General features: G+C 41.9%; 1 protein-coding gene across 1 annotated transcript in view; it reads left to right on the top strand.

Annotated features, from left to right (window-relative positions):
• Window positions 1–5,723, top strand: part of DRD2 (dopamine receptor D2) — a 441,704-nt gene extending 435,981 nt beyond the window's left edge. The window contains exon 9 of the mRNA XM_066606916.1: window positions 3,328–5,723. Within this exon, the coding sequence (XP_066463013.1) occupies window positions 3,328–3,521 (194 nt within the window). The 3' untranslated portion in view covers window positions 3,522–5,723. The remainder of the gene's footprint in view (window positions 1–3,327) is intronic.
• Window positions 5,724–16,532: the final 10,809 nt, after the last annotated feature.

Below are 16,532 nucleotides of genomic sequence, written 5' to 3'. Positions count from 1 at the left end.
TTGCACACGCAGCCGACACGTGTCCACCGGCGTTAGTACGGACAGAGGCAGGACAAATAGAATTATTTTCCGTTTTTTTGCACCAAAAGGCAGCACTGCGTATATTCTATGAACATGAGAAGTTTAATAACTGTGCTGTTTTCCTGCTAATGTGTCACAGAACGTGAGGGTAGCAGAGTTATTAACTGTGGCAGAGCAGGTATTTTTTTTCCCAATTAAGGAAAGCAAATGGCGAAGCCAGGAGTAAAACGTAGCTGGGTGCGTCTGATTTTTACAGGTTGCACACGCAGCCGACACGTGTCCACCGGCGTTAGGACGGACAGAGGCAGGACAAATAGAATTATTTTCCGGTTTTTTGCACCAAAAGGCAGCACTGCGTATATTCTATGAACATGAGAAGTTTAATAACTGTGCTGTTTTCCTGCTAATGTGTCACAGAACGTGAGGGTAGCAGAGTTATTAACTGTGGCAGAGCAGGTTTTTTTTTTCCCAATTAAGGAAAGCAAATGGCGAAGCCAGGAGTAAAACGTAGCTGGGTGCGTCTGATTTTTACAGGTTGCACACGCAGCCGACACGTGTCCACCGGCGTTAGGACGGACAGAGGCAGGACAAATAGAATTATTTTCACTTGTTTTACAAGCAAAAGGCAGCACTGCGTATATTCAATGAATAATAACTGTGTTGTGGCCCTGCCTATACAATTCTTTCCCTGCAGTATCAATGGAGGGTGGAATGCTCTGCAGAGGCGATTTTGAGAAGCAAAAAAAAATGCAGCACAGCTAACAGCAGCCTGGACAGTACTGCACACGGATAAATATGGCCCTAGAAAGGACCGTTGAGGTTCTTGAAGGCTACACTCACTCCTAACACTCTCCCTGCCTATGCAGCACTTCTGTCCCTAATGCCGGGTGCAACGCTCTGCAGAGCCGATTTTGAGGGGAAAAAAAATGGCACTGCTAACAGCAGCCAACACACAGCTATCAGTGGTCCTAATAAGGACCTTTGGGGGTCTTGAAGCCTACACTAACTACCAATTCTTTCCCTACAGCAGCTCCGGTACAAACAGCACTGTCCCTCACTAACTCACACGGCATCTGAGCCGAACCGCGGGAGGGGCCGACTTTTATGTGCGGGTGACACCTGATCTTCCCAGCCACTCACAGCAGGGGGGTGGTATAGGGCTTGAACGTCACAGGGGGAAGTTGTAATGCCTTCCCTGTCTTTCAATTGGCCAAAAAAAGCGCGCTAACGTCTCAGGGAAGGAAGTGAAAGTAACCAGAACACCGCATGGTGTTCGTTACGAATAACGAACATCCCGAACACCCTAATATTCGCACGAATATCAAGCTCGGAAGAACACGTTCGCTCATCTCTAATGATTATACATTATTCAGTTTTTTCAGATGTAAAATTTCACTTAATCTGGCACCTTTCACCCAGGTCTGACCGCAGAAACAGACATGCCGAACCTGTTGAAAAATCTAGCTCTAATGACGAATGCCAAAATGGTTTCCTTCACATTTTGTGCTTCCTTAAACAACTAGCCATGCCTTAAGTAAAAAAAAATAAGCAATACTCACCTCTCTTCTCCCTCTAGTAAGCAGAACAACAGCACCTGTGGCTCTCCCAGTCTGTGTTTACAGCGGACGTCAGCTTACGCTGCAGCCAATCAGATACTGCAGCAGAGCCATCCATAACTCCTGGCAACATAGCTTCCAGGAAGAGAGTGCTGGTGCCAGGAGAACAGATGGTGATGGTGTGGCCTATCATTGGCTGCATTGGTCATCTGACTTTCACTGTATACCCAAACTGGAAGAGCTGCAAGAGCCATTGCACTACTTCCCAGGGAGAGAAGAAAGATAAGTATTGCTTCATTAATATTTCAAGGCATGGGCGGCTGTTTTTTTTGTTTTTTTTAATTCAGATATTTTTTTAAGTGGGATAACCCTTTTAAGCTTAAATCAAAGGTATATGAGAAAAAAAAAAGAATTATCTTCATTTATCATCTGTAGGGAAAAAATGGATTAGGTGATGTATTTATATGTATGCAGAAAAACATATTACACAAGTCAATGTATATATAGCATTATTTGCAAAAGGGGTGCACATGACTGTGATTTGAAACTAATCCCAAACTAGAAGCTTTATCATGTTACAGATTATCATCCAATCATGGTTTGTCCTTTAGATTTTCATGAATGGCCATTTTTTAGAGACACCCATCTCGTAGCATTTTGGACTTCCTTTGACTTTCAGAACTGTAGAATTTGATTGTGACGTCCATCCACAGGTATCAGAGGACCAGAGTGTGCCAAGGAAACATTCCATACACCATTACTCTACCATCCCAATCCTGAACTGTTGAAACTAGACAGGAAGGGTTCATGGATTCATGCTGCATCAAATTCTGACCCATCAGCATTGTGCAACAGAAATATGGATTCATCTGATCAGGCAATGTTTTTCCACTGCTCACTGATGCACTTTTTGTGCTTTTTTTGGCCACTGGAATCTTGCCTTTCTGTTTCTCTTACCAATGGCACTGGAACCAGTCTTCTTCCATTATAGCCCATCCATGGCAAGGAACAATAATGAGTTGTGCATTCAGACACGTTACTTGAAGCCTCAACGTTGTATTTGGATGTAATTTTGCTGACTGTGCACTGCCTGTTCGGCAGAATCATTCTTGACATCCTCCCCCAAACCCTTGTTGTTGTCAAGTTGCTTTTCACCACTGGATCCCCTTTCACTGGATGTTTTTCCCCAATCACACTGTTCTCTAAATATTCTAGACACTGTTGTACAAGAAAACCCCATAATGTTGGCAGTTTTTTAAAGCTTGGCCCCTGGCTAGTCTAGCACCAATGGCCACGTTCGAAACCACTCTGATTGCTTCGTTTTCCCATTCTAATGTGGATTCACTGAAACTGATCCACACAAATCTTGCTCACTAGATTTTATACTGCACTCCAGTGTTAATTTTCATACAAGGAAGTTTCAATTATGAAAGGGTTGGTGTCTCTAATCAAGTGGCCATTTAGTGCATTGTGTTGAATAAAAATTCTGTTAAGACATATGACACAGGAATACATGATACTATATATCACACTTTCATTGTACTTATCACTACTATCAACCATTTGGTGCTTCCAAAGACTTTCTGAAGGTTCATTCATGACATTACTATGGTAGTATCTGAAGGTTCATTCATGACATTACTATGGTAGTAGATTCTGTGCTTTGTATACTTAGTTGAGGTTAATACAATGTACTGTATCCTTAATTAAAACCCAAAGTGCTAATATGATGCATGTTGTATTTACCCAGGTGTCTTCATTGTCTGTTGGTTTCCCTTCTTCATAACCCACATCCTAAATATGCACTGCAACTGCAAAATCCCGCCAGCCTTGTACAGTGCATTCACTTGGCTTGGATATGTCAACAGTGCGGTCAACCCTATTATTTATACGACATTTAATGTGGAATTCAGAAAGGCCTTTATAAAAATACTTCACTGCTAGAAGAAATGTCCTACATTTTACCCTAGGCAATGATTACAGAAGTGGGAACTCTAAGGAAACCTTGCTTCCTTCGACGATGGGAATCAATTCATCACTTATGTGCTCTTGCGCTATGAGCTGTATGTCTACGCTTGGTGAATGGGAATGCAGAAATAGCTCTACTTCTGTAGACCAGCATTGAGTTTTGACAATGGCAATGAATAATGGATTACTGCATGGACCTTTCAGGAACTATATATTGCCAAGGCAGCTCTGGAAAGTGCAAGATGAGCCTTAAGAGTACTAGACGTTGCCTTCTTAACTGCAGTCAAAATAAAGAAGAAGTGATGGATTCAGCCAATAATGATAATGGAATCAAATTATCAGGACATATACAGATGATATTGCAGAATCACCAAAGACAATGCCATTTTCTTAAATTCAATCCTTGCCATAACAGAAAGCTACCACTTGCTAGGACAATATTTGAGTTGGGGAAATGGGGCTTTTCCCTTAACAAATTAAGGATTATACATGGAATGCTAGTTTTATGAACTATTTCTCCAGGTGGCCATCTCCAGCTTTCTGGGTAACATGGTGATCAATGTAACATGGAGAGCAGTGTGAGTCCAGCATTGTGGAAACAAAACTGTAAATAAAGAATGATTTGAAAGAAGCCCAAGCCAAAAAATAAGAATATAAATATAAAATGTGTCTTGCATGGTGTGCTTCACATTTAGAATATATCATTATCACACCATGACCCAATGAAAAAAGCTATGAACTATTCATCTAGATTGTATGTGGTCCTTTTGATGGTCAAATCCACTACTGCTGGAGGTCCAGTATGCTATACAACAAAATTCATACCAATCCACATAGTAATAAAAGAATACAACATTGTGAGTATAGAAGATTTCACTGCAAATAATATTACGCCTTTGGCTTGTGCTTGTTGCCAGTAGAACTGGTTAAAATGTCTTTATGTGTGCCAGCTGACAACTTACTTAATGCATCGTGAAACTGCATCACTTCATCCAGATAATTTGACAATTACTTTTCTATTGCCTTGTAAAAAATAATGAGTTTAATAGAAAAATTACATGAAGCATGATGCGTTCATTTGCCATAAAGAGCTGAAGCAAGTTATCTTTGTACAATATGTTATTGCATATACAACTGTTCCTCAAAGGGTTTTTTAAGGAAATACTCTTGATGACTTACTCTCACGAAAGGTCATCAACAGTTGATCGGTTGGGCTTCATCACTTGGGACCCCACCTGATTGGGTGCCCATTGTCATTGCCACTACATACAGTGATATGGAGCAGGAGGTGCTGCTCCAACCATTGGTGGTGTTTGTCTTTAAAATCAATACAAGTTGCGCCTTTAATTACCACAACAGGCACAACACATGGGTCAAAGCATCAGCTTCTGCTCTGTTCTTCTGTGTGTAGTGATGCTTGGTGCACATGCCCAATCAGGTGACAGACTATAGTCTCAAGCAATCAACCCCAGCCAACGAAGTATTGATGACTTATCCCGAAGATAGGTCATCAATAATATTTCCTTAGAAGACCCCTTTAGTATACAATTCTGAATTGCTCCCTTTACAAGAGGTAGCAATAAAGGTGATAAAGAAGAACAGAAAATTTTGTTCCTCGCAGCTGTCTCTCTCCATTGGCATCAACGGAATATCAGTGTCATATATTCTGCCTATAGCACCATCAAAGCAGAGGACTTTTGATTATGCAGAATGAGCAGAAGTACAGTAAGTAGTACCCGTATTGTACTGACATGACCAAGGGTAGCAGCCATGGGGAATTCTATTTCCCTTTTTCATATGTGAACTTATCTTTACAAGTGGCTGCTATTTAGATAGTAGTATATCAAAAGGGCTGTGTATTGTAAAATAAACATAAACAGTGCCATTCTTGTCCATGGGCTGTGTCTTATATTGCAGCTCAACCCAATTCATTTGAACTGTACTGACCTGCAGTACTAGACATAGCCTGTGGACAAGAGTGGCACTGTTTCTTATAAAAGTCAGACCAATTTTCTAATCTCATACAAAGGAATTGCTGTATATGAAGTCCCCTGATACAGGCGTTTAGCGGACCTTCACTCTGAAGCTCAAATCATCAGAATAGTAATATACTGCCACAACCATTACCAAATGATTTCATGTGCACTCCTATAAATTTTCGATTGTATTACAAATTAAACAAACACTTTATGAAGCCATCTAGTCGTTATTTCAGATACAAGTTTTTTTTATATTGTTATAACTATTCATATGGGCACTGCTTTTCCCTACGTTCACTGGCAATCTTTGTTAAAAGGGTTGTCCCATGAAAACAACTGATCACCTATCCATGGGGTGATAACTATAGGTGATAACCATGTGATCAGTGGGAATCCAGTCACTGAAACCCTCACTGAGAATAAGAACAAGGTCCCGAGTGTCTCCGTATGAATGAAGCTGTGGTCACGTTTATGTAGTGCCACTCCACTCATTTCTATAGGACTGTTAGAGATATCTGTGTGCTGTACTCAGCTTCTCTTTGGCAGGTCCATAGATATCAATGGTACGGTAGTGCACATGTACTATGAGACCATCTTCAATAATGCTGCACCCTATGGGAACAATATAGACTAGAATGGTTATATTATTAAATCTGACATCCATTTCCATATAATTTGAGACAGTTTGGAAATAAAATCTATTTGGTTGGATGATAGGAAAAATGCTAATTGGGTCATTCCGTGTCAGTTCAACCAACGCTCCCGGTCGACCATCTCAGATTTCAATGAAACTTTGCACAAAGATAGACCCTGACCCTAAACTAAGATAGCCAGAATATTAGGCTTCAAAGTGCTTTGGTTCACGAGCTACAGGTCTTAATCTAGGGGGTTGTATTGTGATTACAGCGTGCAACCTGAAAAAAGTGGCGATTTCAATCCATTGCCAAGCCAGTTCTGATGACTCTAGAGCAATGAAACTTCACACACTAGGAGAACTTTTGGTGCTGAATCCAGCTAAGCTACTCAGACTGCCCCTCTTATCATCATTCTGCCACCATTGCATGTCAAAGTAGCTGAAAAATTCTATCGTGCAAAATAAAACTCATATTTTAAGCAGTAATAACTCATAATCAATGCAATCCAACTCAGCTCTGAATTTAGTCGCGGCCGGATCTTCTTTCTTCAGCCCGGCGGATGTGCTCGGCACGCCAGCACAGTGACGCGCATGCGCCAGGCAATCCATATTTTTTAACTCCTGCTCTCCCGCGCTCCCACACCGGAGAGCAGAAATTCAGGTGCGGGTGTGCCGCGGATACAGACGGCTTCCATAGACTTCAATAGAAGTCTGCGGGAGCCGTCCTCGCGGGAGACCCGCACTAAAATGGAGCATGCTGCAGGTTTTTTCCCGCGCACACAATCCGTGCCTCAAGGGAAAATGACATCCGCAGGTATTTAACTACCTGCGGGTGTCCAATGCATCCCTATGGGGAGCGGATCATGCTGCGGGTGAAACGCTCCAGATTTTACATTTTATTTTAGCTGTGGACATGAGGCCTAAGACTGTCTAGTTTAGGTTTGCATTGTCTAACTTTTAGACATTATTAGCAGGGGCGTAACTATAAATGATGCGGTTGCACCCGGGCCCAGGAGCCTTAGGGGGCACATAAGACCTCTCTTATCCATATAGGGAGCCCACTACTATGAATAAAGCATTATAGTTGGGGGCCCTGTTACAGGTTTTGCATTGGAGCCCAGGAGCTTCAAGTTACGCCTCTGATTATTACCGTATTAAATAAGTCTCAATATGGTCCATTCTGCTTTCTGTGCCTAAGATGATATCATTGACTAATAGGAATACCTTCACTTTTAGATGGGCATAGCTACCAGCAGGGCTACATCCTGCAAAGATTCTTCATCCAAATCTGGGGCAGATAATAAAACTACTCCCAACCTTTAGAAAAAAATGCAATATCATGTGGATGTAACTAGAGATGAGCGAGCACCAAAATGCTCGGGTGCTCGTTACTCGAGTCGAACTTTCAGTGATGCTCGAGAGTTCGTTTCGAGTAACGAACCCCATTGAAGTCAATGGGTGACTCGAGCATTTTTGTATATCGCCGATGCTCGCTAAGGTTTTCATGTGTGAAAATCTGCAAAACACAAGAAAGTGATGGAAACGACACAGAAACGAATAGGGCAGGCGAGGAGCTACATTTTGGGCTGCATCTCAAGTTCCCAGGTCCCACTATTAAGCCACAATAGCGGCAAGAGTGAGACCCCCCCTCCTCCCCCCACTGTCAGCGTAAAGATCGTTCTCCTCTGCCACAGCTGTAACAGCTGTGGCAGAGAAGAACGATGTTAGCACATTGAATTCAATGGAGCCGGCAATACAGCCGACTCCATTGAAAGCAATGGGCTGCCGGCGATCGCGGGATGAATTGTCGGGAAGGGGTTAAATATATAATCCCTTCCCTGCAATTCATCCAGAAATGTGTAAAAATAAAAAATATATATATACTTACCTGGTCCCGGCAGACGGAGTTCAGCGCGGCAGGCTGCAGTTCTCCTGAACTGCTCTGAACAGCTGTGAGTAGTATTCAGCAGCCGGGGATTTAAAATCCCCGCCTGCTGAATGAGATGCCTCTGGTTGGTCACAGCCTGACCAATCAGAGGCATCCCTCACTCACACCCATTCATGAATTCATGTATTGCCGGCTCCATTGAATTCAATGGTCAGTGCTCGTTTAATCGAGACGAGTACCGCGTGGTGCTCATCTCGAGTAACGAGCATCTCGAGCACCCTAATACTCGAACGAGCATCAAGCTCGGACGAGTATGCTCGCTCATCTCTAGATGTAACCTCTGCTCTACCGGGGACCTATGCAAACAGCCATCTATGTGGTAATGGTGAATGTCCGTGATATAGGAATTCCTCAATTTCTCGGTATATAGCAAGCACTTACTGTAGCTACCTGTGGTTATATACACAGTTTGTTTGTTTATCTAGGGGATCACAGATTGTTTAGGCAGACATCACTCAATATCAGCTGCACCCCATTACATCCAGTGGGCGATAAGGTACTAGAATACTAAATTTATGTTTCTTTTACCAATTGGGTCATTCCGTGTCAGTTCAACCAACGCTCCCGGTCGACCATCCCAGATTTCAATGAAACTTTGCACAAAGATAGACCCTGACCCTAAACTAAGATAGCCAGAATATTAGGCTTCAAAGTGCTTTGGTTCACGAGCTACAGGTCTTAATCTAGGGGGTTGTCTTGTGATTACAGCGCGCAACCTGAAAAAAGTGGCGATTTCAATCCATTGCCAGTTCAGTTCCAATGACTCTAGAGCAATGAAACTTCACACACTAGGAGAACTTTTGGTGCTGAATCCAGCTAAGCTTCTCAGACTGCCACTCTTATCATCATTCTGCCACCATTGCACGTCAAAGTAGCTGAAAAATTCTATCGCGCAAAATAAAACCCATATTTTAAGCAGTAATAACTCATAATCAATGCAATCCAACTCAGCTATGAATTTATCAATGTGTACTCCATAGAAATGTTACTCATTATTCACATTATGGACCCAAAAGGATGCATAGCTCTTAAGATACAATGAGTCAAAAATGGCAAAAAACACTTTTTTGCTAATTTTTCCTTTTTTCAAAGGCGAAAATCGGAATGTACTCCATTTTTTCTTTTTTTCATTTTTGTTCTATTTGGAAGAGAATTTTTTGCTCTGCAAGATTCGATGTTTTTCATTTTGTTCCCAGACCTTCTAGATGGGAAAATATCAATGCCTGTGAAGGTCATTGATATTTTGCCACATAAAAAGATATCACAGGAGGGGTGAAAACTTTTTACTAAAAGCCTTTCCATTATATTTCTTTCTTTGAGCTCTGCTCCTGTTTTTGGCATACATATATTAATGAGAAGTGCTGTGGAATATACTGCCATATGAATGTGGCCTTGGATAGAGCAGGTAACATTACCTGCCTCTATATATATATATATATATATATATATATATATATATATATATATATATATATATATGAACTCATAGGGCCAGGCTCAGTTTAATTAAAGTTACTGCACAATTACACAATCTGCAAAGCACATCTTCTCATGGCCTTGACATTTTGAAGCATTTGTATTGCAAATATATAAAAAATGCAAATCTGTCAACAAATAAAGTACAGCTTACCATTGTTTAATAGTCCATTCAATGCATTAATGTATAACAATCCTAAGAGCATGAACAACTTGTCAAACTGTGAGTAATCAGCTGGTATCAAACAGCGAGCCCAAATTCTACGAGTATAAAATACTACTATATATACTTTTTTGATCATATTCCAAGTCTTAGGTAAAAGTTGACAGGTGGTAAGCAGTATTATTACATGCCGATACAATGGATTTTAACATGATGCTTACTTTCAGAGTATGATTCTCTTCACTTTCAGGGCTTAGTCAGACAGGCGTTTTTCACGCGCGATTTGCGCATGCGCATACGTCCGGCGATTTTATAAGACCATTGCTTTGCAATGGTATCGGACACATGAGCGCTTTTTATGTGCTTGTCCGATAAATTATAGAACAGAAATCGCAAATCGCACCTATCTGCGATCTGCGATTCCTGTTCTCTTTTCTATATGCGCTCAATGGGGCCGGCGGCAGCAGCGCCGACCCCATTGAGAACATATAGTAGACAAATCATTCTCCTCTGCCACAGCTGTAACAGCTGTGGCAGAGAAGAATGATGTTTGCCCATTGAATTCAATGGAGCCGGCAATACAGCCTGCTCCATTGAAAGCAATGGGCTGCCGGAGAGCGCGGGATGAATTGTCGGGAAGGGCTTAAATATATAAGCCCTTCCCTGCAATTCATCCAGAAATGTGTAAAAATAAAAAAAATATATATACTCACCTTGTCCCGGCAGACGGAGTTCAGCGCGGCCGGCCGGCAGTTCTCCTGAACTGCTCTCTGTAGTATTCAGCAGCCGGGGATTTAAAAACCCCGCCTGCTGAATGAACTGCCTCTGATTGGCCTGACCAATCAGAGGCAGCTCTCACTGCGCTGAGCCAATCAGAGGCAGCACTCACTCACCCATTCATGAATTCATGAATGGGTGTGAATAAGAGCTGCCTCTGATTGGTCAGGCTGTGACCAATCAGAGGCAGTTCATTCAGCAGGTGGGGATTTTAAAGCCCCGGCTGCTGAATACTACAGAGAGCAGTTCTGGGCAACTGCCGGCCGGCTGCGCTGAACTCCATCTGCCGGGACAAGGTGAGTATATATATTTTTTTTATTTTTACACATTTCTGGATGAATTGCAGGGAAGGGCTTATATATGTAAGCCCTTCCCGACAATTCATTGCGAGATCGCCCGCAGCGCATTGCTTTCAATGGAGCCGGCTGCATTGCCGGCTCCATTGAATTCAATGCGCTGGACAGCTCCGGCCCGTTTCTATTGAAACGCGGCTAGGAGCAGTTTTTTCGGGCGATTTTTCGGCCCCGGTCACGCGATTTGCGAATGCTCATCCATCATGCGATCCGCAAATCGCGGCAAAAAACGCCCGTGTGACTAAGGCCTCAGTGTTTGATTCTCTCCTGTCACTAAAGCATCACCCATGGACAGTCTGGGATTTGCTGACATAATACACTTGTGTGAAACTGTTTCTTCATTGGGTTTATGAATCAAAAATAATTGTAACTGTTTTTGGTATCTTTAATTATTAAAGGGGTTGTCCCGCGGCAGCAAGTGGGTCTATACACTTCTGTATGGCCATAATAATGCACTTTGTAATGTACATTGTGCATTAATTATGAGCCATAAAGAAGTTATAAAAAGTTTTATACTTACCTGCTCCGTTGCTGGCGTCCTCGTCTCCATGGTGCCGACTAATTTTCGCCCTCCGATGGCCAAATTAGCCGCGCTTGCGCAGTCCTGGTCTTCTGCTCTCTTCAATGGAGCCGCTCGTGCAGAATGCAGGCTCCGTGTAGCTCCGCCCGGTCACGTGCCGATTCCAGCCAATCAGGAGGCTGGAATCGGCAATGGACCGCACAGAAGAGCTGCGGTCCACGGAGGAAGAGGATTCCGGCGGCCATCTTCACAGGTAAGTATAGAAGTCACCGGAGCGCGGGGATTAAGGTAAGCGCTCCGGCAAGCTTTCTGTACGTCCCTGCATCGGGGTTGTCTCGCGCCGAACGGGGGGGGGGGGGGGGGTTGAAAAAAAACAAACCCGTTTCGGCGCGGGACAACCCCTTTAAGTTTCTGTGTTTGAATCAGTTGGGAAAAAAAGAGGTAAGTACAATATACTCATGCTGTTGACAAGCTCTGTAATGTTTTAGAAGAAGATTTACTCACATTTTATTTAAAGGGGTAAATTCATAGGCTTAGAAATGTGTATAATAAAGACAAAATACATACTCAAATACTCAAGAGACTCCTCGTCCAGCTCTGGAACTTTGGTGTTCACAGCTTACAACTCAGAAGAAGCCGGTCGATGATCATGTGTTGTTCATTGTACAGTTCATTGTGCATGTGACCTGTCCACCAATCACAGCCTTCAATGCTCATGCAAGAATCCCTGATTAAGCTTGTAATTAGTTGAACAGTCACATGCACAAAGAATGGCATGTCACCACCAGATGTCTTCTTGCGGGTTCCAAGAGGTGGCATTTGGGCTCCAACATTGAAGCAGGTGAGTATGTAATTCTTCTTCCTTTTACACAGCCTATGAAATTTTTTCAGGTCCTAGAAATTACGTAAAATATATAAATTCATGATTTTTTTCTGTTAACCACATGTTTAATTTAAGGTAAAAGCATGACAGATTTGCATTAGTGTCTTTGGTCTGAAAAGAAGTTCAACCTGAGGTTGGGAATCCTAAATGAGACAATTATCCAATTTGCAAGCCTGGGCATACTGTCACTAGAAATGACAGGGCTATAAAAGTTCAAAAGGCGCATATGGAAGTTTTAGTAGAGGTTCTAAAGTATGAAATGAACGTAAGTATTAGCACGAAAACCCAAAAAATGAAGAATGGCATTGTATAAGTGACATAAAATACAACTGTAGATACTTAATTTTTTTATAATATATTTTTACTAGTGCCATCCAGGAGTGTAACTATAATGGGCACAGAGGGTACAGTTGCACCTGGGCACTGGGGACTTAGTGGGCTTATAAAGTCTCTCTTCCCCATATGAGGATCCCAGTACTATAAATAAAGCATTAAAGCTAGGGAACCCTGTAAAACAATGCTAGGTAGTGGCAGGGGAGAGGCGTGTAAATGTACATCTGTTCTTCTGGTTAGCGGAGGTCCCAGCTCCAAAAGTTTAGGTCTGCTGGAGACTCTAAAATCATCGTAGAGGTGCATTTTCCTGCTGCTTATTGGCTACTCTTGCAAATGGTTTATACAGTTTTTTTAAAAGTACCATTAAATACAGTGGAAATCAGTTCTGATTAATAGTGTATATAACATAGCTGTTTCATAATCTGAAATACAAGATTAGTTAACACTTTAGTAGCTGGAAACAGCAATAGTACCTATAAAATGAATGTATATTCTCAGCTCCAAGGTTACCAAAATTGTATCAGCCTCCTGAATGATATACTAAAATTGACCAGCTGCTTTATCTGTTTGACGTCTGGAGGTTACACTATTACAGAATGTGCTAGGTTTCAGTCTTTCTAATACAACATGGAATGTGGCCAATCAGCTCTACAATATATTGTGTATAAGCACCATGCCAGTTTAGGAAGCAATTGTGCTGTTCCTCCTAACAGGCTATCAGTACATCTGATCTTATAGAAAAACAGCGAGCTGCTATTTCAGGTAGAAAATTGGAAGAGACTTGAGTAGTTGAAAAACAGCGAGGATGCAGAAAGTCTCAGCAAGTAGTAGAGTTAATTACTTTACTGTGGTTTGGAGATTGGCAGCTTGGCATCATGAAGAAGAACATGATTGACAGCCAGTGTCCTCACCAAGCTTCATTAATTCCTTTCTTGTTAGAAAAGTTGCTTCTCATGATTCAGTGAATTGATATTTTCCAGAATAAGCCGTAACAGTTGATTTCTGTTATTTGCTACCAACTGAGAAATATATACACAAGTTTTTTATATCATTTCTTAATCTGATATTCTGGGATTAATGGAACCTGATGGAGTAAATGTTAATAGAAAATGTACATCCATCTATCTATGAAATTCAAAAAAAAACATTTTAAAAATAAACATTAGTATTGCCAAAGGAAATTGAGAATAGTGACTGAGGGATAGGGAAGAAAGATTGGGGCGCAGGATTTGTGGTATAGCAACACATCCGAGGTAGGTGGTATGAAATGATGCTATCCATCTATCTACTGTTAATCTTTACTGAAATGTAAAATGGTTCCTTGTCAAATATAGCCAAATATCTTGCCAAAGTATACAATACTCTTCAGATTTAGGATGAATTTATAGAACTATGTCAATTAAAATTATAGTCAAGTGGAGGATCAGCTGATAGTCAGGAATTCTGAGCAGTGGACTACCACTGATTACCTATCCTTAGGATGTCATCAATAGTATATGCCTGAAATACTCCTTTAATTGAAAAGAGGTGACCATACTTCTGATTGCCTCTAATCACCTCAATAAGTACTATCCATGACCACCTCTCTATAGGCTGCCACAACTAGTGTTGAGCGATTATTGGAAAATTCAGGTTGGACACTCCCAACCCGATTTTCAAAAAGTAATCATGAATCAGGACAGCCTATTCTGACCCCCATATTAAATTAGCATGGTGGTGGTGGTGATTCATCTTTAAAGAATGTGTCTCAATGCTTAGCACTGTTGCCTTGCAGTACTGGGATCCAAGGTTCAAATCGTATTATAGGCAACATCAGCATGGACTTTGAGACAAAAATAACATAAAACCTCCATTGAGCTGTTACCTTTGGATAGGGTTGAACCTAGAACTTCAGGACTGCAAAGCAACGGTGCTGACTACTAAGCCAACACACCACTTCTTCATTCTCCCTTCTCGAGAGGAAGAGAATATGGGAAGAAAAACAAAGAGGCGAATAGAACATATAAAATTCATGCAGATCTTTTCAATAGTCAGATGTGAGCCTGGAACCCCAGCGCTACCAGGCAACAGTGCTAGCCACTGAGTCATCAAACTTTTTCCATCTACCTTCTCCTGGTTCCTATTTCTCAGAAGGAGTAGGAGAAGAAAAAGAAGGAAATTGGAATATTTTTTTTTTTCTCCTGTTTCTCTTCCTTTTCCACCTTCTCCTTCTACTTCTTTTTCTGTTATAAAGGAGTAGAAAAAAGAAGAAAAAAGAGAAAGATGAACGCACAAGCATGGCAGCTCAGTCATTGGCACTGTTGCCTTATAGTATTAAGTTCCTAGGTCTATATCTGACCAAGGACAACATCTGCATGGACCTTGTTTGTTGTTTGTGTGAAAGAAGAAAGAAGGAAGACCAAACATGGTAGCTCAATTGTGGTATTAATGTATCCTGATGCCACCTGAAGATAAGGGTGTGACAGGCCTTGGATGCAGGAATGCCCCTCTCACACCCCTACCTCCCGATTGGCTACCTTAATGTAGGTCCAAGGAGTGTGTGGATTTCATGTTGCATGGGCTGGAGGGTGAGGCTAACATTGTGGCTGAGCTGGAGGATTCCTGTTGCCAGGGAACATGCACTGCTGGCCAACTGCTCTGGTCATTAAAGTGCGGCCCCCCACCACTCTGCACTGCTCACCGCTTGAATGTGGCAAAGTGCTCTGGTGCTACCACTGCACCTCTTCTACAATGGTTATTAATGAGAACTCAAGTATTTAACAAACAGTTGATTGCCAGATCACTGGATTGCAGGAGTTGGTTCATTGCATGAGGATCATTGTGACACTTTTGGCGATATTTGCCATGACTTCAACCAATGATGACATCCTGGGCAACCCCCTGTCAAACACTCAGTATCTTGACTTGAACATAACTTCCGGTGGCGTCAAGATACACTAATACCCTCAGTTGTTAGCACTGCTGCCTTAGAACACAGTGCTAGGTTCTAGGTTCAAAATTGACCAAAAGCAACATCTGGATAGAAGATTCATGTTCTCTTGGTGTTTATTCGCTCTCTTTATTTTCTCTCTCTCATTAAACCTCCGCTCACATCTGCTTTATTGCCAGGTATTTTTGATGGCGCGAATAGGCCAGCTCTGCTTTCAAATATACCAAAGCCACATTGGGGGTCCATCAGGATCTGCTTAGGAAAGCTATAATCCAGTGGGAACAGAGCCTTATACTGCCACCTCCATTTATCTATCTAGTGACATTAATGATTTATCTCCTGGAACCTAAATGAAGTGTACCATACTTGGTACAGATGTAGCAATGGTTAATATGACTGGTGTATCATGATAACTCAATTTACAGCATTGTAGTACATTGTAGCTATCTATGCAGTAAATATCAAGTTAACACTTGCAAAATCTGTGTAACTGTCAAGAGCCCTTCCACAATGGTTATTAATCAGAGCTCAAGTTAACAGCTCATTGCCAGATCACTGGATTGCAGGAGTCTGTTTATTACATGAGGATCATTGTGATACTTTTGGCGATATTTGCCATGACTACGAACCAATGATGACATTTTGGGTTTGCGCTCGTCACTTTGCCTTTAATGGAACACAATAATATTTTTCAGTAACTGTCCATAGTTACTGTCAACAGAACTTATCCCCTTTGCTACATAAAAATAGAATAGTTTGTATCATTGGATGGTAAATTCAAAAATTTACCTAATACAGTTAGTCCCCGACTTGCGAACAGGTTCCGTTCCGGGAGCCTGTTCGCAAGTCCGTTTTGTTCGCAAGTCGAACAAATGGTTGTATGGAGGGGATCGCGGGTGGATCCCGCTCCATACAACGTCGGGTGCCGGCTGTTCTTACAGCGGGCAGCCGGCGGCAGCAGTTCCGACGAGCCGTGGCGCTTGTCGGAACTG

The sequence above is a fragment of the Eleutherodactylus coqui genome, chromosome 6 (assembly GCF_035609145.1).
Source record: "Eleutherodactylus coqui strain aEleCoq1 chromosome 6, aEleCoq1.hap1, whole genome shotgun sequence".
NCBI classification, from domain to species: domain Eukaryota; kingdom Metazoa; phylum Chordata; class Amphibia; order Anura; family Eleutherodactylidae; genus Eleutherodactylus; species Eleutherodactylus coqui.
Note: the sequence above shows the minus strand (reverse complement) of the source record. Positions and strands in the feature narration are given on the sequence as shown.